At 43.3% G+C, this 20,041-nt stretch overlaps 3 protein-coding genes across 5 annotated transcripts in view; all 3 read right to left on the bottom strand.

The window, feature by feature from the left end:
- Positions 1–3,682, bottom strand: part of arhgap21b (Rho GTPase activating protein 21b) — a 34,107-nt gene extending 30,425 nt beyond the window's left edge. Inside the window, exons 1-2 of one of the 3 annotated variants that reach the window (XM_056596322.1) lie at positions 3,386–3,682; positions 2,304–2,519 (exon numbers count right to left, since the gene is read on the bottom strand). In XM_056596322.1, coding sequence (XP_056452297.1) covers positions 2,304–2,381 — 78 coding nt within the window. In that variant the 5' untranslated portion in view covers positions 2,382–2,519; positions 3,386–3,682. The remainder of the gene's footprint in view (positions 1–2,303; positions 2,520–3,385) is intronic. The other 2 variants (XM_056596321.1, XM_056596320.1) reach the window with 2 other exon arrangements.
- An 802-nt stretch (positions 3,683–4,484) lies between these two features.
- On the bottom strand, positions 4,485–9,392 carry prtfdc1b (phosphoribosyl transferase domain containing 1b). The gene is made up of 9 exons (XM_056597314.1): positions 9,260–9,392; positions 8,924–9,030; positions 8,660–8,843; positions 8,244–8,309; positions 7,162–7,179; positions 6,439–6,521; positions 6,180–6,226; positions 5,978–6,054; positions 4,485–5,854 (listed from the first exon to the last, which is right to left on the bottom strand). Exons 1-9 carry the CDS (start codon positions 9,302–9,304, stop codon positions 5,807–5,809), a joined length of 675 nt encoding a protein of 224 aa, XP_056453289.1. The 5' UTR covers positions 9,305–9,392; the 3' UTR covers positions 4,485–5,806.
- Positions 9,393–11,358: 1,966 nt separating this feature from the next.
- On the bottom strand, positions 11,359–19,380 carry LOC130387667 (pre-B-cell leukemia transcription factor 1-like). The gene is made up of 5 exons (XM_056596866.1): positions 19,098–19,380; positions 18,480–18,630; positions 16,763–16,875; positions 15,381–15,470; positions 11,359–13,114 (listed from the first exon to the last, which is right to left on the bottom strand). The coding sequence occupies exons 1-5, from the start codon at positions 19,293–19,295 to the stop codon at positions 13,022–13,024; spliced, it is 645 nt and encodes a 214-aa protein (XP_056452841.1). The 5' UTR covers positions 19,296–19,380; the 3' UTR covers positions 11,359–13,021.
- Positions 19,381–20,041: the final 661 nt, after the last annotated feature.

The raw sequence follows: 20,041 nt of genomic DNA, 5'->3' as shown, positions 1-20,041 counted from the left end.
GACCATTCTGGGGGAAGTTTCTCCAAACTAAAAAGGAATCCTAGAAGTAGAAGCAGGAAGAAAACAAGATACTGCTACCTAACTGCCTGCCACTAGGATCCCATCAGGCCAACAGTGGCTGCAGTGTTTTGGATTCCATGCAATGTGCAGTTGATGCAAGGAAGGAAAACATTCCAATGCAAACTGGGAGAAATTCAAACACCATGGAAATCCCATGGTAAAACACTGCCTCTAAAACACACATGGTTTATAACCAAAAGTTGCTATATCGACAGCAACTCCTCCAGACACAGAATGACAATAAAGCAAGGGGGAAGAGGTCATCATAACTATGATTGATCTCCTACTTATCCCAATGTTAGGGCCATGTCATCACCACAACCGCGCAAGGAGTCAAAAATACGCAAGCATTCAGGGAACTGGCTAGGCTTTGACAGAGAATACAGAAAGAGATACAGATTAAGAGCGTATCTTGATTCATCATTGTAATTTCCCGAAAACCACAGAGTTGCAGGCTTTGGGGAGTTTCCATTTTAAGATTAGCACATGAATTGGTGTTTTTTTATCGTCACATTAAAAAGGAAACCAAAGAAAGAAATGATTACTGAACGACTAGATTTTGGCCTGTCAACACAAATGAGTTGACATGTGTTCTTATTGTTTTCGTACAGAAAATTAAGACCAAAGCAATTCAATCCAGCAACATTACGATTTGGATTGAAGCCACACATTTGTGTTTGCACCTTTCCAGTTTCCAGTAGAATAGAGGACACCATGAACAGTCTCTCTAAAGGGTGTCACTGCGCATTGAAAACCAACAGACAGCCTTGTTTGTTGACAACACAAACTGTTGTGAACTCTTGACACGGGCCAAGAGGAGGACTTGAGATGCATAAATAAACGTAGCTTCAGCCTCTGGTAAGGACACCATAACGTGTCTGTTACATCAGTTTGGGCCCATCAAAAACACACTGGAATATTGGCATTTATCCTCAAAAATATATGAAATATCAGTGAATATCAGTGTTGGAATATTACAGGTTAACTTCATTAATTCGGTTGTGTGTGAAACTTAATATATATGCTTAGTAAAGTATAGACTAGAAACAAGTCGTTGAAAGAGCCCAGGGCCAAGTTGAATAGTATGTACTGCTTACATAAGAATTGGTTCTAATTTGCATTTCTTTAATTCTTTAATGTGCTTAAGTGGGTATGGGAAAATAAGTGATAACAAATGTGGCTTTATAATGCAGATTGTTTTTAGCGTGACCAAGGGTTGCTGTAGAGGCACTATTATAGGCTGCAATAGAAGTGACACAACGACAAGCCAATATTCCATTAGAAAGGAGGAGATAGCAATGAAACGGGGTCATGAAAACGACTGATTCTGTGAACGGTTGACCCTGCGTCCGACATGAGTACTTAGCTGTCTCACAAAGGTCTTCATTCAGACCCTGAGCCCACTGAGAAGCAGATGGTCTGCTGTCTGGTAGTATAGGTGTAACAGCTTAAATGTCTTCTGGCGGTGAACCGAATAAAAAGAGCTTTCATTACATTTTCAAACCCTCAGTGCACCAAAACGATTTGTGTGTGATGTAATCCAATACGAGACAACCTTTGTGTTAAGTTTTCACAAAGACCCACTCTAGCCAAATAAAACGTATTTTCCTTTTACCTAGTGTCATTATGGAGAACCCACACTCAGCTGACTTTCATACAGGCTGTCTAGAGACTGATCTGCAATCCTAGACTACACTCTGCTTAGGCTGTAAGTGGTTTAAACAAAATGAGTGAAATACAATTGATTACCATGGGTTTGTCTACAAGTTATATGAATCTACTGTTTGATTAAATGCCTTGGTAAAAAAGAAAAAGGCACATCAGTTTATTAATCACGTCTCCATGTATAAGTAATCTCTGACAGGCCCAGACATAATGGTTCAAGGACTCATCCGTGCAAACAGGATTGCAATAAACGTTGGACTCTCTGCATATCAGTTCTGTCTGGGTTGAAGGCAACCATTCAACTCAAGTGGAAAATGGCAAATGTGTTTGTAGGGGACCTATCAAACATGTAATGAAGACCCCAGAAAAGAGAAAGCAAACGGAACAAACAAAAACATCATTGGGGGGCTTACAAATGTCACATGTTGTTGCTGGTGAAACACCCGTCCCATGCAAATAACTAGAATAGGCCGTGAAACCATGGATCAAACCCTTCAGCACCAAGCACTTGAACACGACTTTATAAATGTGTTTGATGAGCGAGAAGTTAAGGATTTTGGGGCGGTTTTTTTGTTTACCTCACAGTAAGAAGTTCTTGGTTGTTGTTGGCGTTCATCATCGTCACCGCAGGGATGGACCCGGCGCGATGCCATCATTCAAATTTGGTTAAGATGCTGTGATCCGTAAAGTCCCACATCGAAAATGATTGATCCAGCAGTGGGGAAGGGAAATACGTGTGCTCAGCTAAGTGCGCTTCACGGTTCCATTCTGGCTCCTGTGCTGATCCAGCTGCGCTGTAAAGAAGCAGTCGTGTTAAAGTGTTTACTCCGTGTTCATAGATGGGCTTACTGGGCGCAAGGTGTGAGGCAGATAAACGATCACCACACGCTATTAACTTGTATTTACCTTCGGACGATAGGACAGTAAAGGTGTTTGGTACATGGTACTTAAAAATAAATAAATACATATCTACTAAACTTAATGGTTTTCATTGATAAAGCTTCAACACGCTCCATGGTTGAAAAAACTCAATATATGGATAGAAAATGTCATGGCGTAACTTGATTTACAAATCGTGTCAGTAATGTAGAGACCAAAAATACGGTGTTATTACGTCGTAGTATTACCGACCCGAAAAGAAAAAAACAAGCGGGGCACGGAGGTCCTCATTCATAGACACGCCGTCAACACTGAATAATGGGCCAGTAACAAGTGTTTGTTTAGGAGTGTGGAGCACACGACCCCGAACCAAACAACGCCAAGATTAAACCCAGTGTAACCCACCCATCTATGCTCACTATCGAACCCCACTACCGACACACTGATCCATTAAAATGTGTTTTTGAAGCCCATCTGTGTCTGTACGGGGATCAATGGTCAGCACCCTGCTGTTGTTCTCGTGCTAAGCGACCCACAATGGCCAGGCGACTCTAGCTCACGTTACTCCCTATCACCGCCGTACCAGGCGAGGCTAAAAACCGAGATTATCAATCACACACGCCACATACACTGAGACTTTTCTCTAAGGAGTGAAAGCCTTCGGTAATCGATACATTTGAACGGTAAACTCGCCCCGTCAGAGACAACAACGAAGCCAGCAGCAGCAACAGGCTGTCGCTAGTGCTAGCCTCCGAGCTACAGGCTAGTGGAACAAAGTTACCTGCGGTATCGGGAGTTCAAAAGTGGACGCAGGCAAGGTGGAGTGGCCGTGTTTCCCCATGAAAGCGAGTGAAACGGGTCGGTAAATCCTGCCGTGGCGTTCCCGACATTGTCGATGAACGGTATACGTGTTTGTTTTTCCGTAAGACCGTTTTGTTTAGCTGTCGTTTCAGGTCCACTTAGGGGGAGGCACACGCGGCTGTTAGTAGTAGGGGCTGGGATCGGGTCCGGTGTTCCCCACTCTTTCTCCTGGCTGGAGCCACCTTCTGTTCTCCAATAGACACGCGGCCAATCACAATGCGCGTTGTATCGCACTCGGCCAACCAGACGCGTCCTTGCACAATGCTTCGTTGCTGGCTTGTAACAACTTATTTATTTTTTTGTTAACTGAGCTTCCTTCTATCGAGCGAGACAACTCAACTGTTTGAAAACTATTCTTGTACCAGAGACGCTGTTTGTAGTAAACAATGTACTGTAATTTGTTTAGTTTTGAGATTTGTATAAAGATAAGATGTGTCAAGATGAGTATTTATGTTAATAACCACCAGCCACAAACAAGTGCTGTTATACTACTCCAAGTAGTCACTGGTTTATAGTGAGGTCGAGGTAGACTGGCATGTGTACGGCAGTAGATGTGAATGTGGAATGTGAATTCCCACTGGTCTTATTACAGATAGCACATTGGACCCGCAATCATTTCTTGTCGTGTCGTAGCCTAATTATAAACCAACCCCACAGAAATGTAATATAAAAACACCATTTCAAAATGCTTGAGCATTTGGTCGTACACACGCAACACGAAAGAGCCTGGAATTGGAGACTTAAACGTGCACTGATTCCCAGGGCTTTGACAAATGTCCCTTTTATTTCTACCAACATAAGGGGCCACCTGTTCTAGGGATTGGCAGCTTTTGTTGAAGAGGTCACCCTAAGGAAGCAGACTTTCACAAAGCTGTCCTGCCAGCTTGGTTAGACTTTAAAATTAGAACCTCGTAGCCAATAATTCCTCGATATATGCCTTGCAACAGTAGATAAATGTTATATTGCATTATTTAATAAACTCATTTCAAATGAACACAATATGCACATAATATAACTCAATATATGGGTTATGTTTGGACCATATCAGGCATATTCACAATTAAGGCATGATGCCAAATTACTATAATTCCAAGCAGACCTCTTACAGGTGGAAGCAGTTTTAACAGCAGTTTAATATGTTTTTCCCAGCTTAAACATATGCTTGGAGTCATATGTCAGTTGTATACAATGAGGTCAGCAATTTACACCATGTACTCTATATGCAATCTCTTAATCCACAAGTGGCCTATTTACACTAAAGCGGTTGTTTATCAACTTTAAGGTTAGACCACTTTTGCCAAAATCACTTTGGAAATGTGGTTGTAAGCACAATACAATAACATTGAATGCAGAACTGGTGAATGAATGTACAAAACATTTTATTTTTAGTAGTGTGTCTAGTAAAATAGGTTGCTGCAACAGTTTAACTGCCTTAAAACAAGGGCAAAGTAACACAAAAGAAAAGGCAGTTTGAATAATACAAACAATGAATCATATTACTTGGACATCGTGTGTTCACAGAAGTTCTACCCCTTATTGACACTGCAATTACAACGTAACAATCATGTAGCTACTAGCTACCATGTCATGTACAACAGGCTGAGGAATTCCTGGAACATGTGAACGTTTAGTGTGTAAGAAGCCATTTTAGTTTCCCCCCAAAACAGGTAGAGCAGCAGTGTGACAAAAACAAATAACTGAAACTGTTAAAAGGTCACGTAACGATAAAGATGATCTTCCGTTACATTTCTAAAACCGAGCAAGAAGTTGTTGGCACATTAAACAGGTCAAGTATCAAGATCATTACATAGCAAAATCCAAACAATTGAGATGGTCATTTTAGTAAAAAATTCAAAAGTACACTACGTTAATAAAGCAGAGGACATGACCTATGAACCCAGTGTAAACTGAGCTGTGCTTTCCCATTTCTGAAAAAAATCTTGTAAACATAATATGTAACAATAATTTTAAAATATTAGTGCTGAACGGATTAGTGGATCGATGAGGTGATATATATAGAAATATCTATTCTATACTTTATCGTAATTTAGTATGTATAACATAATTGTTTTGCTAAAAGTCAGTGCAAATTCATAACTCTGATAAATTGATATTAATTTGAACCTGTGTTAGGCTTTATTAAATACATTTGATAAAAAAGTACTGGTTACAGACAGTATTTACAAGTACACTGTGTGAAAACACTAAGTCTTACTTGATAGATGAGTTGAGCTCTTCAAATTAACGGGTTAATGTTAATATGGAATTTTGTTTGAAAGTGTCCAAGCTTGCCATTAATTCTACTCCAGATAAAGCAGTCAACGTTAGCACCCTCATCCATTTATATCTTATATTTCATCTTCCCACTTTCACTGAGGACACAGATATGCTAGAAAAAAAGCAAGAAAGAGGATTACTTTAAATGAGAAACATTGCACCAATTTCTTTTTTCTACAATAGAATCATCGTGACTACAAATTGGCACAATGAAAGAAGAAGCAACATAACTCACGTCAAGATCTCTGAAGTATTCATTGTAGTCCAGGGCATAGCCAACAACAAAGCGATTCGGTATCTCAAAGCCCACATCTGAAAGGACAAGACAGTCGGAAATGCTAGGTAATCCACAGACAAAGTAGAATTAAGCTTTGTTTTAATGGATATTCATACATGAGTCACAAGGACATAGAAAACAGGGCTGCTCAACAACATACAGTCAGGGAGGCAGGCCACACTATGAGGAACTCTCTTTACCAGTAACCTTAGAAGAGACACAAAAGAACACATTATACACAACATTCAGCGTGACACACTTGACTAGTGTATTATCATTTTTTCTAGTGTATCAAGCATTGAGGGCTTCCTTTGTAAACCTGTGCCATCGCTCGCCTGTTGTCTAGACTCCAGAGGAGGAAATGAAGGGACTGGAAGAGCAGGTCCAATGGGCCATTTCGTGTTTCATCCGAGACTCACCCTGCTACTTTGATCATTTTGGGCCTGAAGCCTTCCACATGCTTCAGGAGCATTTTCAGTGTGTTTCCTGTGTCTACAATGGCCTGGGAGAAGCAGACGAATAAATTCAGTTAAGCCGGTGCCCCACAACCTTCCGACTTTGCAGAACAACCGAGAAAGGGGTCTGATCTTCGACCCATCAAAGAATGACACAACATTGTATTTTGTGATCATTGGTTGCATGTTGACTTCAATGCTACATAATAACTTCCCGGGAGAAAAACAGTCACACAGCAATGACCAACTTGCTGAATGACGGAACACAACTGAATATAACGAGTAAAGCAGTAACAGATTTAGACATAGCGATGCGTAACATAGTGATTTGTGTTCAGACCAAGGGTAAAGACTGCTGTATCTCCATACCAAATAGACGTTTGAATAATGAATAATCATTATTGCTGTACATCATGTTCCCTGTGTATATGGACTCCCATAGAGGATCCAACATCTGCTCTAACAACAATGTTTTGAGCATTCCCTTTTTCATACGGCTCTAAAACCGTCTAACAAAGACCCAATTAATTTAAAAGTTTACTCTTGTCCAAGCTTAGTCCCCTGCAGTAAAATAAGGATGTCTTGTGTTGACCTAAAAAAAAAATCGAGGGCAATAAACAGGCTATATTGTATTTAGTTGGGTTGGAGAAAAACAAAACAAGGAGCAGCATGACCAGGTTGGCTTACCTCCACGATGAGGACATTCTTTAGGAGATGTGGGAGATGAAAAGTGAAAACAAGTTAACCAAATCTGAACAAGATAACAAGCTTAACTTTGGGGCAAACTTCTACTTAATTTCTACTTTTGTTTTACTCGAAGAAAGCCAAAAAAAGAGAAGAACAGAAAATAGATAAAAATCTTATTTGGCAACTGGTTTTTGATTACCGATAGTTCAAATGATGAAACAAATTGGGAGTTTTGAATCTTGGGAATGTGATCATGTACTGTAATCAAATTGTAATGCTTGATTACAATATGAATTGTATGATTTAAGAATTGTTTGGGCTGAGTTACATAAGAGAAAGGATTATGACATTCTTATACTTATATTACTATACTTTTAAAGGTTTATACATGTGTGGTCAAGTAGCCTACATTATATCTTTTGATATAATGATTGTGAGTATGTAATATGGTCAATTTTGTTCACAAAATATGAAAATGACAATTATTGTCACGCAAAAGCCCTTTGGTTCATTACAGGAATGTACACCCCATGAATATACAGGGTGACTAAACTTCCTATCATGTCCAATCATTGATTCCTTCTAAGAAAAGCACCCATGAAAATTTCTAAGTAAAAATACAAATCACTGGGCAGTTACTCAGACTTCATAAATCAATCATGCTTGAGGTGTCGAGACACACCCTAGCCACAGCGTGTAAGCAACTGGGAATTAAGTGACTGGGCAAACACTAAAATACATTTTACGGGAAATATGTCAGCAATCCGAACCTGCCCCAGACACCTTTACTGTGTATGGCGATGGAAAAATGTGTTCATATACACAAAGAAGACCTGTAATGATTCACAGAGAGGCAACGTAGTCAGATAGTAACAGTCATGTGATTCATTCATCATCACTAGATTGCGTGAGTACAGGTAGGACTATAGGATGCAATCGCTTGCGTCTTAGGACGGTTTGAGGGCAAACTATGGCTGATGGCGTCCCCTTGGGGTTGTTTCAAGCATTGTAAAAAATAAAATAACGACGTTGTTAAAAATGATTAGTTGTAATAACTCATTCCTTGTTTTGTTAAAGATTACCTTTCCATTCAAAAAAGATAAGTCCTCTGCACCAATAATTTGTAAATCCTCTGTTGATTGGTCGTTCTAAAACACAGAGCAGAAAGCAACATTCGGATTAACAGTTACCGTTCCCTAGATATTTAATTGTTGAAATACATATTCTTAATAAAATGCGCTTTTAACATTAGGCTATATATGCATTATTATTTAAAAGTCGATTTAAATAAAAAGTCGATACATTATCGGTCTAAAAAAAGTTTAACCATTGAACATCAAAGTTCAATTGCATCTCCCCCATGTTTTTTTTGCAAACTCATCTGTAGCGTTTGCAATCATGGTTTATAACAATGTAACTAAATTCGATCTATTCGATCTATAACACAATGCCAACCCCAAACGTTACAGCCTACATTTTATTTTCGTACTACTCTCACCAGGTAGCTCTTGAGGCGGATGAAGTGGACCCTCATGGGGATGGATCGGTTAGAGTTGCGACTCAGAGTTTTGATTCCTTCCACCAGGTCGGCGGAGAACTGGTAGCCACCCTTCAGTACACACAACACCACCAAGTCGTGGTCTCCAAGATCATCCATGATGTTGCGGGCAAGCCGCTCGGTCCTTCATAGAAACATCAAACATAGTTATAAGATCCGCTGGACATAGGACATAACAGAACACCACCCATCGCAGTCTCCTACCTGTCCATGATCACCCCATGAGGAATGTAGACACAGTCGAGATCCCCCGAATAGTGAGTAGGAGAACTAAAGAGGTCGATATTGTACCCCGGCCAGTCATCCTCGATCTGCATCGAGACGGGAGAGTGAACAATTTATAACCTTCAAGTAGATAGATCGCATGATAATGCCAGAAAAAGCAATAAAAGTAACATTAATTCACAATCACTATTCACAAAGTCAACAAGTGCATGGAATAGTTATGGACTTTCACCCGTTCGCCAGATTAAATCCGACCAGAATCAATGCGTTGATCAGAGTTTGTCTATCTCCAACGAGTCTTTCTTATTGAATTACCACAATGCCACAGTCCAATGCAGTTTTGCTGACGACGTCTGCCATTTTGCTTTTCTTTTAAGTACCAGTTCTGCTTCAGTTGCTCCACTTTTGGAAAAAATAAAACGCCATCGTGTGTGACGTCATCAGGGAAAGAGGAGGATTATCGACCTGATTATTGACGATCATCACATGTGTGCTGTTTTATCCCGAAACCCGATGCACGGCGATAGTTACAACATTAGGAATGTTTAATATTCAGCGTAGCTCTACAGGGGCTTTATTAAAAAACAATCATTAAGTAAGAAAAGCAGTCTGTGTGCGGGTAGGCCTAGTGTAGCGCACCTGTTGTCACATTGTCTACTTTATTATAATCCAATCGTTGGCTTTAAGACACGCATACACGTTTAATGGTGTATTAGACCAGTAAAATATGTTTAAGAAGATATGCATTGATGCAGGTTGGTATACCCTGCATAAAATGTGGTAACATTGCCCCCTTGCGGTACTATTGAGAACCTGTTTGGAGTAACAATCAGCCCTTGTTGAAGTTATGTTGACGTCTGTGGCCTTTTATACCATTCATGAAGGGGTTCTCAAACAGCAACTTAGGTTCGATTTCAAAACATGTCATGCATTTATATTTTATGTATAATAACAACAGCCCTGTTTGATTGCAGCTGCAGTTCCACTCCAAAGGCTTATAGGCTGTTCTGTAATCGATGTTTCTTCAAGTCGAGACAACGAGAATCTGAATGTTTTTCTATTCTCTTATGGCGCGCGTTTCGAGATAGAGGGTGTCGTCAATGTACGGAAGGGATGGGTACAGTACATGTCAATATTTTTTGAAGTAAGCCCTGTATGTGAGAACAAGCGCAGGCCTATATGTGTCCTCCCCTGCGGCATGCAGGAGACCAATCTGGGTTTGGCGTTTCACACTCGCCTCCCTGTCAGGGCCTGAGAGACCATCGGGGTCTTTGCTACCGGTGCTTCCCTCAGCTCGACCTATATATGGGCAATATGAATATTCAATTGTCGTACAAATAATTATCTGAGATGCGTCACTGTCTTGCCAGATAACATCAGTGTGGGTGTCTCTTAAAAAAGTATCTCTGTCCCTGAACGATGGCCTAAATTGATAATATATTTATTTATTTATTTTATAATATGTAATATGTTTATTACATATTATGTCTAATGTGTACACATTACACATGTGTGAGATGTGTGGGATACCACAATACCTTCAAGGTACATTGTTATAGTTTATTTATTAAACAAATAGAGTGCTAGCCAAAATGTATAATGAAAAAGACATGTCTTACCAAGTGTGTGTGTGTGTGTGTGTGTGTGTGTGTGTGTGTGTGTGTGTGTGTGTGTGTGTGTGTGTGTGTGTGTGTGTGTGTGTGTGCGGGTTGTGTGTGTGTGTGTGTGTGTGTGTGTGTGTGTGTGTGTGTGTGTGTGTGTGTGTGTGTGTGTGTGTGTGTGTGTGTGTGTGTGTGTGTGTGTGTGTGAGAGAGAGAGAGAGAGAGAGAGAGAGAGAGTGTGTGTGTGTGTGTGTGTGTGTGTGTGTGTGTGTGTGTGTGTGTGTGTGTGTGTGTGTGTGTGTGTGTGTGTGTGTGTGTGTGTGTGTGTTTGCATGCTTGTGCACTCATGTATGTGCGATTGCATGCATGCATTTCTGTGTCTGCATGCACATATGGGTGTCTGTGTACGTGTGTCTGTGTACGTGTGTCTGTGTACGTGTGTGTTTGTTTGTGTGTGTGTGTGTGTGTGTGTGTGTGTGTGTGTGTGTGTGTGTGTGTGTGTGTGTGTGTGTGTGTGTGTGTGTGTGTGTGTGTGTGTTTTCAAGTGAGCGTTCACATGCACAATCTTTTGAGATAATAACCTATATCATCATGTACCGAAATATATTAGATAATACATCAGCTCTGTGCCTTTATTGAAGACAGGTAGATGACGAGCCATTAGAAGTGAGCCATCAGCAGGGCCTGACCCGGCCTCACTTTAGTCCCCACACTTCCAGCTCCGTAACCACTGACGCCCGCACATGAAGGTAGTGTAGATGTAATGAAAATGCATCTTTTTTGGTGATTCGGAAAAAGTAAGAATAACCGCTGATGAATATCCCCGCTGCACAAGATAGCATTTTAATTGGTCGAACAACAAATAAGAACATTATTCAAGCACAATGCTGCACGTTGAGCAAGTTTCATGTGGAGAGCAACACAAAATGTAATGGGAGGTGTTCAGCTTTTAGGACACAAAATAGGAACCCACAAAACATGGTGTATACAAACAGGACGGGGTCCGGTGAAACACTGTCTGACACGATCAGATGTGTCCTCCTTTTTTATATTGAAAACCATATATTTGAAAATCTGAATGAGCGTAATTTAACCATGGTACCATTTGTCAAGGTTCCCCCAGATTCCTTAAAAAGAAGAAAACGTATATTTGTGGCAACATCTGCTCAGCTTCGCTCCGTCTCTTCATCAGAATGGGCTTCCAAAGACATGTGACGGTGTCATTCTAGATTTGTTTTACAGTGTAGATTCAGGCCATTTGTTTCCTGTAGTACAGTAAGTATTGACTAATGTACAACATCCATGTCAAGGTGATGTTTGAATTGGTCCGAATAAATTAGAGGCTAATTTAATGTACGACAACAACAAAAGAAACAAAGAATATAATATACTACAAAATAGGAACGGGAAAAAAGCATAGATCCTTGTATTTTCCCACTTATTTATCGATTTGATATTTTTAACGTTTCTGTGCATGTGTATTTCTCACAGCTGATTGTAAGCACACGGTATTGTACTGGTGCCGAGAGAAATACATATATTGGTAAAGATGTTACATTAGAATGTCGTTTAAATTGAAAAATGGTAATTTGGCTGTTCTGAAAAATGTAATCTAGAATCACAATTACTGTGTTTAATTTGAGCACATTCAAGAGACAACCTTTGAAGCAGGTTAATTGAATTGCTCCAATGCCCTACTTTGGCAACAAAGACTTTCCTTTATGGAAACCACCTGACTTAACGCTGCCTTAACGCTCCGCTGAATGAATGATCAGGCCAATCCAGCTTCTCTGAGTTCATGACAAGTATTTATTTTTCTTATTGTTTACAGATAACATACGTCACAGGGTTACCTTAGAGGTAATATCTCCCGACAGCAATCGGCTCGGACTGGTCGGAGACAGATGGGAAGATGAGCATTATCAAGAACACATTGTAAACAACTAATCAATATTTAAGTCTAAATGGCGTACCATAGAATAGGTGAGAGACAACAAAATGTACGTAAGAAGATGTGCCTCTTGCTTGCAAAGACAAAAACTCATTTTTTTTACAAAACAAATAATGGGTCACTGACATTTTTAGTACTTTTTTTGTGGCTGAGAGGTAGAATGATGTAGTTTCAGTCAAAACCAAATGGGTTGATTAATTAATGGTATCACGTCATTTCATCGTCATGAGTGAAAACATCACATGTGAATAAGTAAACCCAGCCCTCTGAATATAATGTGTAATCTGTACAAACAACTCCATTCAATACGCAACCGTTTTCATTTTCATCGTGATATTCTTTTAGTTTTGTGTCGAGTTCCCGAATGTCCAACATCATAGCAGAAGAAAGTTTGTTTTTTTAATTCCTTTCCAGAGATAGGATTTCCCGCTCTTCCCAAAAACCTTGGACCGGTGAATTCCTTTATCTTTAATACTGTGAAGAGCAAGGCCAGTTCGATTTTTGCAGGTGTGGAGATTGAACCATTCAGTTGGAGGTGTCCGAATGAACGCTTCCGGGGCCTTCTGTGGGTGATGTCACTGACGAGGGGGTGGGCGCATCTTGCCAGCCACCGTTCGCCTGTGAAGATAACACATGAAGACAATAAGTTAGCAATAAGCAATGGCAGGAATGTGACTAAAAACCCCTACTAAAAAAACACGTGTGCATTTCTACTATGTAGAGATCCTGAGATTTACTTTTTGAATATATACATGAGAATATACATGAGAACATAAGTAAAGCTCTAAAAAAGCCAAAATTAGGAAAAAGACTGATTTAAGTTTAAATGATATCACTGAAAGCCATGAGCATAAAATAAAAAACACACTCCCATGTTGCTTTTTCTGTTCCAGCAGATGCCATAAAACAAAAATAAGCCCTATTGCACTTCGACTTGCGTAGTGCTGTCGGTTCTTCATGTACAAATAAGGATCTGGCTCGCTCTTTGTCCACCTAGCATCAAAAGTGACATCCATAATTTCAGCTAAACAGACGTAGTGCTACACAGACCTTTTATATACCCCTCAGCGTGCCCTACTGATGATAAAAGAATCAATTATAGCAAATTATTACACCGGCTTTTGGGGAAAAAGAAAATACATCTTTGTAAAATAGAAACCGTCTCTAATCACAGGAGAAGGTCGACCGAGGACCATTAGGGACATTAATAGCAATTTCCGTGCCATTAGTGAATGCCTCAAACGGCCATTGGCAGCCTCTCATTTTCAAAGCCTGTTATTTCACATAAAGACTATCTGTCATCCTATTCACAACCGGCGAGAGGAGGAAAAGAAAGGAGACAGAGAAAAAAAAGAGAAACATTTCAAAATCTTCAGCCCTGGCAACACCCACTAGCAATTTAAGGGGGTGTAATTTCTGTTCCAGCTCTGGGGGAGGGGGGGGGACCCCCTTCCCCCCCCCCCCCCCCCCCCCCGCCTGACTCACAGGATATTGTTTGGGTAAATAACAAAGCCCTCTGCACTGCGTCCACTAGTCTGAGACGCCAACAATTCTAAATCGTTAGTCTCTCTACAATCGCTGCCAACTCACTATAGTCACTTAATGTTGTCGTTTTGAGCATATTTCTTATAATTATGTTCAAGTCAATATCATCCTCTTAATTTTCTATTATGACTACGATTAATATTGTATTTCCCCTATCTAAGAATATTCTCAATGTATAAGTCAAGCTAATACAATCTATATTTTTCTGCGGAATATATTAAAAAAATTGATGTTATACATTTATCCTGCACCTATCAATGACTCAATCACTGAATATTGAAGTAAAATAAATAAATGTATTTCTATATCTACAATGCCGCCTGTTTCATGACACTATGACCTGACCGCACAGGAATTCAACGTCGCCAGACTTTGCCAATGATGTTATTTTAGCATCGAGAGGGAGGGAGGGAGGGAGGGAGGGAGGGAGGGAGAGAGGGAGGAGGGGCCGGGGCCGGGGCCGGGGCCAGCACTGGGGGTGGGGATGGGGGGGGGGGGGGGGTGTTACAGGCCTGGCTGTCAGTGTCACTGCGAGTGTGGACGGCTGATCCGACCAATGAGCTTGGACTGCTAGCCCAAAGCCCCGCTCCTTCTGTGTCCGTAACTGTCGTATTGATTCCGCTCCGTCCCGTGCCGCCTGTCGCTGTGCATCTACATGCTAACACACACCGCCCCGGAGTAAAGCCTGTCTCCCGCGTGGCGCACGGGGCTAACAACAAACAACACCGCAAAGCTAAAACTAAAAAACTAAAACCAGGCAGACTAGCGCGCTGCCATTCACAGCCTGTGGGTCGAGCTCATTTAGAAAATCAGACAGAAAAAAAATAACAGCGACTTCGGACATCAAGAGTCAGCGGTGTGTTTTGAACGGACAGAAGGCGGGCCTCTCAGGTAGGAGGCTGACACCTGCGCCCTTGTACTCGTCGACTGCAGGTGCCATGCTAACGCTAATGCCCTGCGACAGGCTCGGAGCGCGTCCAGCCCCCTCAGCATGGCCGCTGCCTCATTGCCTGCCACCCAGGGCATGACTGGGGGAGGAGGGAGGGGAGGGAGGGGGGAGGGGAGGGGGGGAGTAAATGCTTGGACATCAGCCCAAGCCCGCCCCCCCCCCCCCCTCCTTCCATAAAAGTCTGCTAAGTGCCATCACCCCGCCAGCCAGCCAGCCAGCCCTCTGCCCTCTACGTGCACACACACACACACACACACACACACTGGGAAATAATTGCTAAAGACGAAAGGGGGTGGAGGAGGGTGTGTGTGGGGGGGGGGGGGGGGGGGGGGAGAGAGAAGGCCGGGACAAGGTGGGAAAGGGGGGAGCGATTGTTTACAGGTTTCTTACGTTGATGCCCTGTGGACTGTACATCTGGCTGGCTGCCAGACTGTCACTGTATCCTCCGGTCTGGCTGATAACATGGCGAAGAGTATCCACCTGGAACGGGGAGGGCGGGGGGGGGGGGGGGAGCACAGGGACAAAGAGGAGCGCCCGGTCAGAACAATGAGGGCTGGGGGGACGCGGCCCGTCGTGCATCACGGAAAGGTCAGAGTGATAGTAAAAGGGTATCGTAAACAGAAGGCGAAAAACAGAGAGGAAGGTTACAAACGGAATGGAAATTGGCTACTATTTCAACCCCGATAGCAAACATCGGAAAGGACAAAGAGGCATCCTTTTGCGAATGATTACAGGGTTTTTTTTTCCCGCTTAGATCGCGCCGCAGCACCATCGGAACACCTTTATACTTGAACTTTAATTTCTACGATTCGTTTTTTTTTTTTGGGGTGCCAAAAAAAGATAATTGATGTCCTTCGTAGATAGCTTTATATGCAGGCTTTTTATGTTCCAAAAAGGTAATGATGTAGGGACGGCAGTGGAGCGATATTGAAAAATTCCATTGAGTTACTTTTCATGAAATGGTGAAACCATCGGAGCATGTGGAGATGGAAATCACTTTAGCAAACGACCTTAAAGCGACAGAAACACGAGTTTCAAACCAAGACTGACTTCCCCTTTATGGCGAGAGCAGGCCCCCGTTCTCATGCATATTCATGAATGACCTCAAGCCTCTTCAAAGAGCCCATTTGTAAATGAGGAGAGAGGGACCGAGATAAAAACAAAACAATGGTGAAAGTGTTACCCCCAAATTACCGTAATCAGCCCGGGGGGGGGGGGGGGGGGGGGGGGGGGGGGGGGGGGGAATAGCGGATGGGGGCCGTGGGTGGGGGTTGGGGGGGCTTGCTGGCACTAATAACACATCAAGCTGAGAGTTGTAACAACCTAAAGAACTCTTTCTGTGGGTGGCTCGTCAACGTCTACTGGGGCAAGGTCGGCGGGCCGCCGCGGCCCCCCCGCGGCACCAGGAAGGAACACTTGTCAGGTCTCCCCTGATGGGTGTTGCATCGTTTCCAAAGCTGTCTGCGCTCGTCTCCTCATTTGGCGGCGGTGACGACGGGCCTCCGCATTAACGCCGACCCCTGTGGGCTGTGTCTGACCTCTGGCACTCTGGCCAAGGTCGAGAGCCGCCGTTGCCGTGGCGACGGGGCAGCTACTGGGTCAGTGTGTGTGTGTGTTGCGTCATCGGGGCTGTCTGTCATTGTTAACTGTGGGGTCTGTGGCGGGTGGGGGGGAGGAGGGGGGGGGGGGGTGGCACAGGTCGGCTGTTTTTTTTTTGGGGGGTGGGAGGGGGGGGGATGAGACCACGAGGGGCCCGTAGCAGAGGTGCCTACCTGGGATTGTATGTTGGCCCCCACCTGCCCCCCTTGGTAAGAGTCCCCATTGAGGGCCTGCACACTCATGAACAAGTCTCCGGAGTTTGACATGTTAAAAGAGCCGGCAGAACCTGAGAATATGTATAGAGATCAAGGAGAGGGGGAGAGAGAGAGAGAGTGAGAGAGAGGGAGAGGGAGAGGGAGAGAGAGGGAGAGGGAGAGGGAGATGAAGAGAGAGAGAGAGAGAGAGAGAGAGAGAGAGAGAGAGAGAGAGAGAGAGAGAGTGAGAGAGAGGGAGAGGGAGAGAGAGGGAGAGGGAGAGGGAGAGAGAGTGAGAGAGCGAAAGAGAGAGAAAGAGATAGAGAGAGAGAGAGAGAGAGAGAGAGAGAGAGAGAGAGAGAGAGAGAGAGAGAGAGAGAGAGAGAGAGAGAGAGAGAGAGAGAGAGATGGACAGAGAGAGAGAGAGAGAGAGAGAGAGAGAGAGAGAGAGAGAGAGAGAGAGAGAGAGAGAGATGGACAGAGAGAGAGAGAGAGAGAGAGAGAGAGAGAGAGAGAGAGAGAGAGAGAGAGAGAGAGAGAGAGAGAGAGAGAGAGATGGACAGAGAGAGAGAGAGAGAGAGAGAGAGAGAGAGAGAGAGAGAGAGAGAGAGAGAGAGAGAGAGAGAGAGAGAGAGAGAGAGAGAGAGAGATAGACAGAGAGAGAGAGAGAGAGAGAGAGAGAGAGAGAGAGAGAGAGAGAGAGAGAGAGAGAGAGAGAGAGAGAGAGAGAGAGAGAGATGGACAGAGAGAGAGAGAGAGAGAGAGAGAGAGAGAGAGAGAGAGAGAGAGAGAGATGGACAGAGAGAGAGGGGAGAGAGACAGACACACACACAAACACACAGAGAAGGTAGGAAAAAGATAGTAGAAAAACAGCAGAAAGGAAAAGGAAAGAGGGAAGGAAATAAGGAGTTAAAATTACCATGCAAAAGTGATTTAAGTTGGTTAGTGAGGGAAGGCATTAGACAATAGGTGTGGAGAGTATAACAAGAAAAACCATTACAAGGAACCTTAACAAGATTAAAACCCTGAGCGTCCAGTTAAGAAAAAGAGACACAAATTGTTTTTCTGGTTAAGTTTTCTTGCAACCGGCAGGTTATTAGGGAAGTACGAATTGATGGGCAGGAAGACCAAAAGAATGCTCTTTGTCCTTTTCCCTCCCCAGATGTAAAGAGACCACGGCCTAACTTGATTTCAGCCGCCGGTCCTAATCCAATACAAGCAGAGAAGTCTATATGACGAAAGGCTCGGCCCTCCCTCCTAATGGCATACACAAGGTCAACCGGACAAGACGCTGGACAAATTAACCTCCTTAAAGACCAAAAGGTCAGCTCCACGAGGGGGGATGAGTATATACAGGGAGAGGAAGAGACAGAAAGGGAGAGGGAAGGATACTTGGAGAAAAAGAGAGAGCCATGCCCGGTTAGTTAAAGTTGGTGCCAGATTCTGTGAGCCAAACAGAAGGCACAAACCGATACGCGATTCTTGAATTTGGGCTCCGGAACATTCTTCCCAAATCTTATTCTAAACTGTATTTTGTTGCAAACGAACCCCACTTTCCGACACACACATAGTCCTGTGTTCCTGGTACACTGTTACTGAGATTCTAACATCTCCTCCCACTCCTTGGAGTTGGAGTGAATCCAAAACGTCTCCCTCGGGGACGCTAGATGCTATTGGCTGAAGCCAGGAGGCTCACCTGCTGAGTTGGGGGTGGAGGGGGAGTTTGCCTGGCTCGACACGTTAGTCGCACTGACGGCGGTCTTCGCTGCATACATGTTGGCCTCCTCTTGGAACTTGCCGATGTTTTTCTTGTATCGAATTCTCTTGTTCCCGAACCAGTTAGATACCTGCGACCAACGTCGGAACACAGTGTTTGCATGAGCGCGTTGTAAAAGATGCAAAAAAAGCCAACTAACTTACTCACACTTCACGGATGAAATGCAGGCCGTTGCTAGCGTTGAAAGCGGATGTGTTATGGTTGTGGGGGACGGGGGGCCCGCGACGGTCCTCAAGAGCCACAGGATATATGTGTGTGTTGTGTGTAGTGTACCTGTGAGAACGTGTGTGTGTGTGTGTGTGTGTGTGTGTGTGTGTGTGTGTGTGTGTGTGTGTGTGTGTGTGTGTGTGTGTGTGTGAGTGTCTGTATGTATGTGTGTTTAGTGCACCTTTGAGACTCTGTGTGTGTGTGTGTGTGTGTGTGTGTGTGTGTGTGTGTGTGTGTGTGTGTGTGTGTGTGTGTGTGTGTGTGTGTGTGTGTGTGTGTGTGTGTGTGTGTGTGTGTGTGTGTGTGTGTGTGTGTGTGTGTGTACTGCACCTGTGAGACTGTGATTGCACACTTCTTGGCCAGCTCCTCCTTGGCCTCCTCGCTAGGGTAGGGGTTACTAAGGTGGGAGTAGAAGTACTCGTTCAGGATCTCCGTCGCCTGCTTGTTGAAGTTCCTCCTCTTTCGTCTGCGGAGAAAAGTCATGAAGAGGAGGGTCATGAAGAGGAGAGTCATGAAGAGAAGAGTCATTCAAACGTTTTAGTGTTACTCTCTTTCCTTTTTTTTTTAGACCCGATCGGGTTTAGTTTGAACGTTGACCTGAAACATCGCCACACTGTCATGATACAAAACAGAACACAAAAAAACAGTTCACTTGGCAATCATCCAACACATTTCACCAGAAGAAGAAAAGAGCGAAGGATGACGAAGAACGAAAGGTGGAGAAACGACCCGCTTTAGTCGACGCCACACAAAGCGCATCAGGGAAATCAAAATAGGCATAATTATTATAAAGCTGAACTAAAATATAATTATGTGACAATTATGTGATTAGAGCAAGTCGGGCCAGAGAGAGGACATGAAGAAGAAGAAACAGAAAACGAAGAGAGGGAAGGAGAAGACATGACGCAAAAAGCTAAAGCGTGGAACATAAGTGGTTTGAGAAAAGACACAGGCGGTCATCGTCGGCTATTTGTGAAAATGACAAGCCGCAGATACGGCTCCACACACATCAAAAAAAAACGATGCATCACAGAGAGAGAAGCCGACAGAAACACAAAGTGAACACAAAGTGGATTTGATGGAGCGACGCAGGGAGCCATACAATAACAAGATAGATCAATAATCCTCAACCATATTCTTTAACCACCGGATAGGCATGGACAACACACACACACACACACATGCACACACACACACACACACACACACACACACATGCACACACACACACACACACATGCAGGGCGCATGCACACAGACACACGCACACAAAC

Source organism: Gadus chalcogrammus, chromosome 8, assembly GCF_026213295.1.
Source record: "Gadus chalcogrammus isolate NIFS_2021 chromosome 8, NIFS_Gcha_1.0, whole genome shotgun sequence".
In the NCBI taxonomy this organism is placed as follows: Eukaryota; Metazoa; Chordata; class Actinopteri; order Gadiformes; family Gadidae; genus Gadus; species Gadus chalcogrammus.
This window is presented reverse-complemented; position numbering and strand designations above follow the sequence as displayed.

What these genes read in the sequence shown, in the direction of transcription:
- prtfdc1b (XM_056597314.1), bottom strand. Translation starts at nt 9,304, where the DNA reads ATGGCAGACGTCGTCAGCAAAACTGCATTGGACTGTGGCATTGTG. An exon ending in CATTGGACTGTGGCATTGTG is followed by an intron (nt 9,031 to 9,259) that starts GTAATTCAATAA and finishes GTCTCGATGCAG; the next exon opens with ATCGAGGATGACTGGCCGGG. An exon ending in TGTGGCCTGCCTCCCTGACT is followed by an intron (nt 6,055 to 6,179) that starts GTATGTTGTTGA and finishes TTGTCCTTTCAG; the next exon opens with ATGTGGGCTTTGAGATACCG.
- LOC130387667 (XM_056596866.1), bottom strand. Translation starts at nt 19,295, where the DNA reads ATGACTCTTCTCTTCATGACTCTCCTCTTCATGACCCTCCTCTTCATG. An exon ending in GGGCCAACATACAATCCCAG is followed by an intron (nt 15,471 to 16,762) that starts GTAGGCACCTCT and finishes TCCCCGTTCCAG; the next exon opens with GTGGATACTCTTCGCCATGT. An exon ending in ACAGTCCACAGGGCATCAAC is followed by an intron (nt 13,115 to 15,380) that starts GTAAGAAACCTG and finishes TTATCTTCACAG; the next exon opens with GCGAACGGTGGCTGGCAAGA.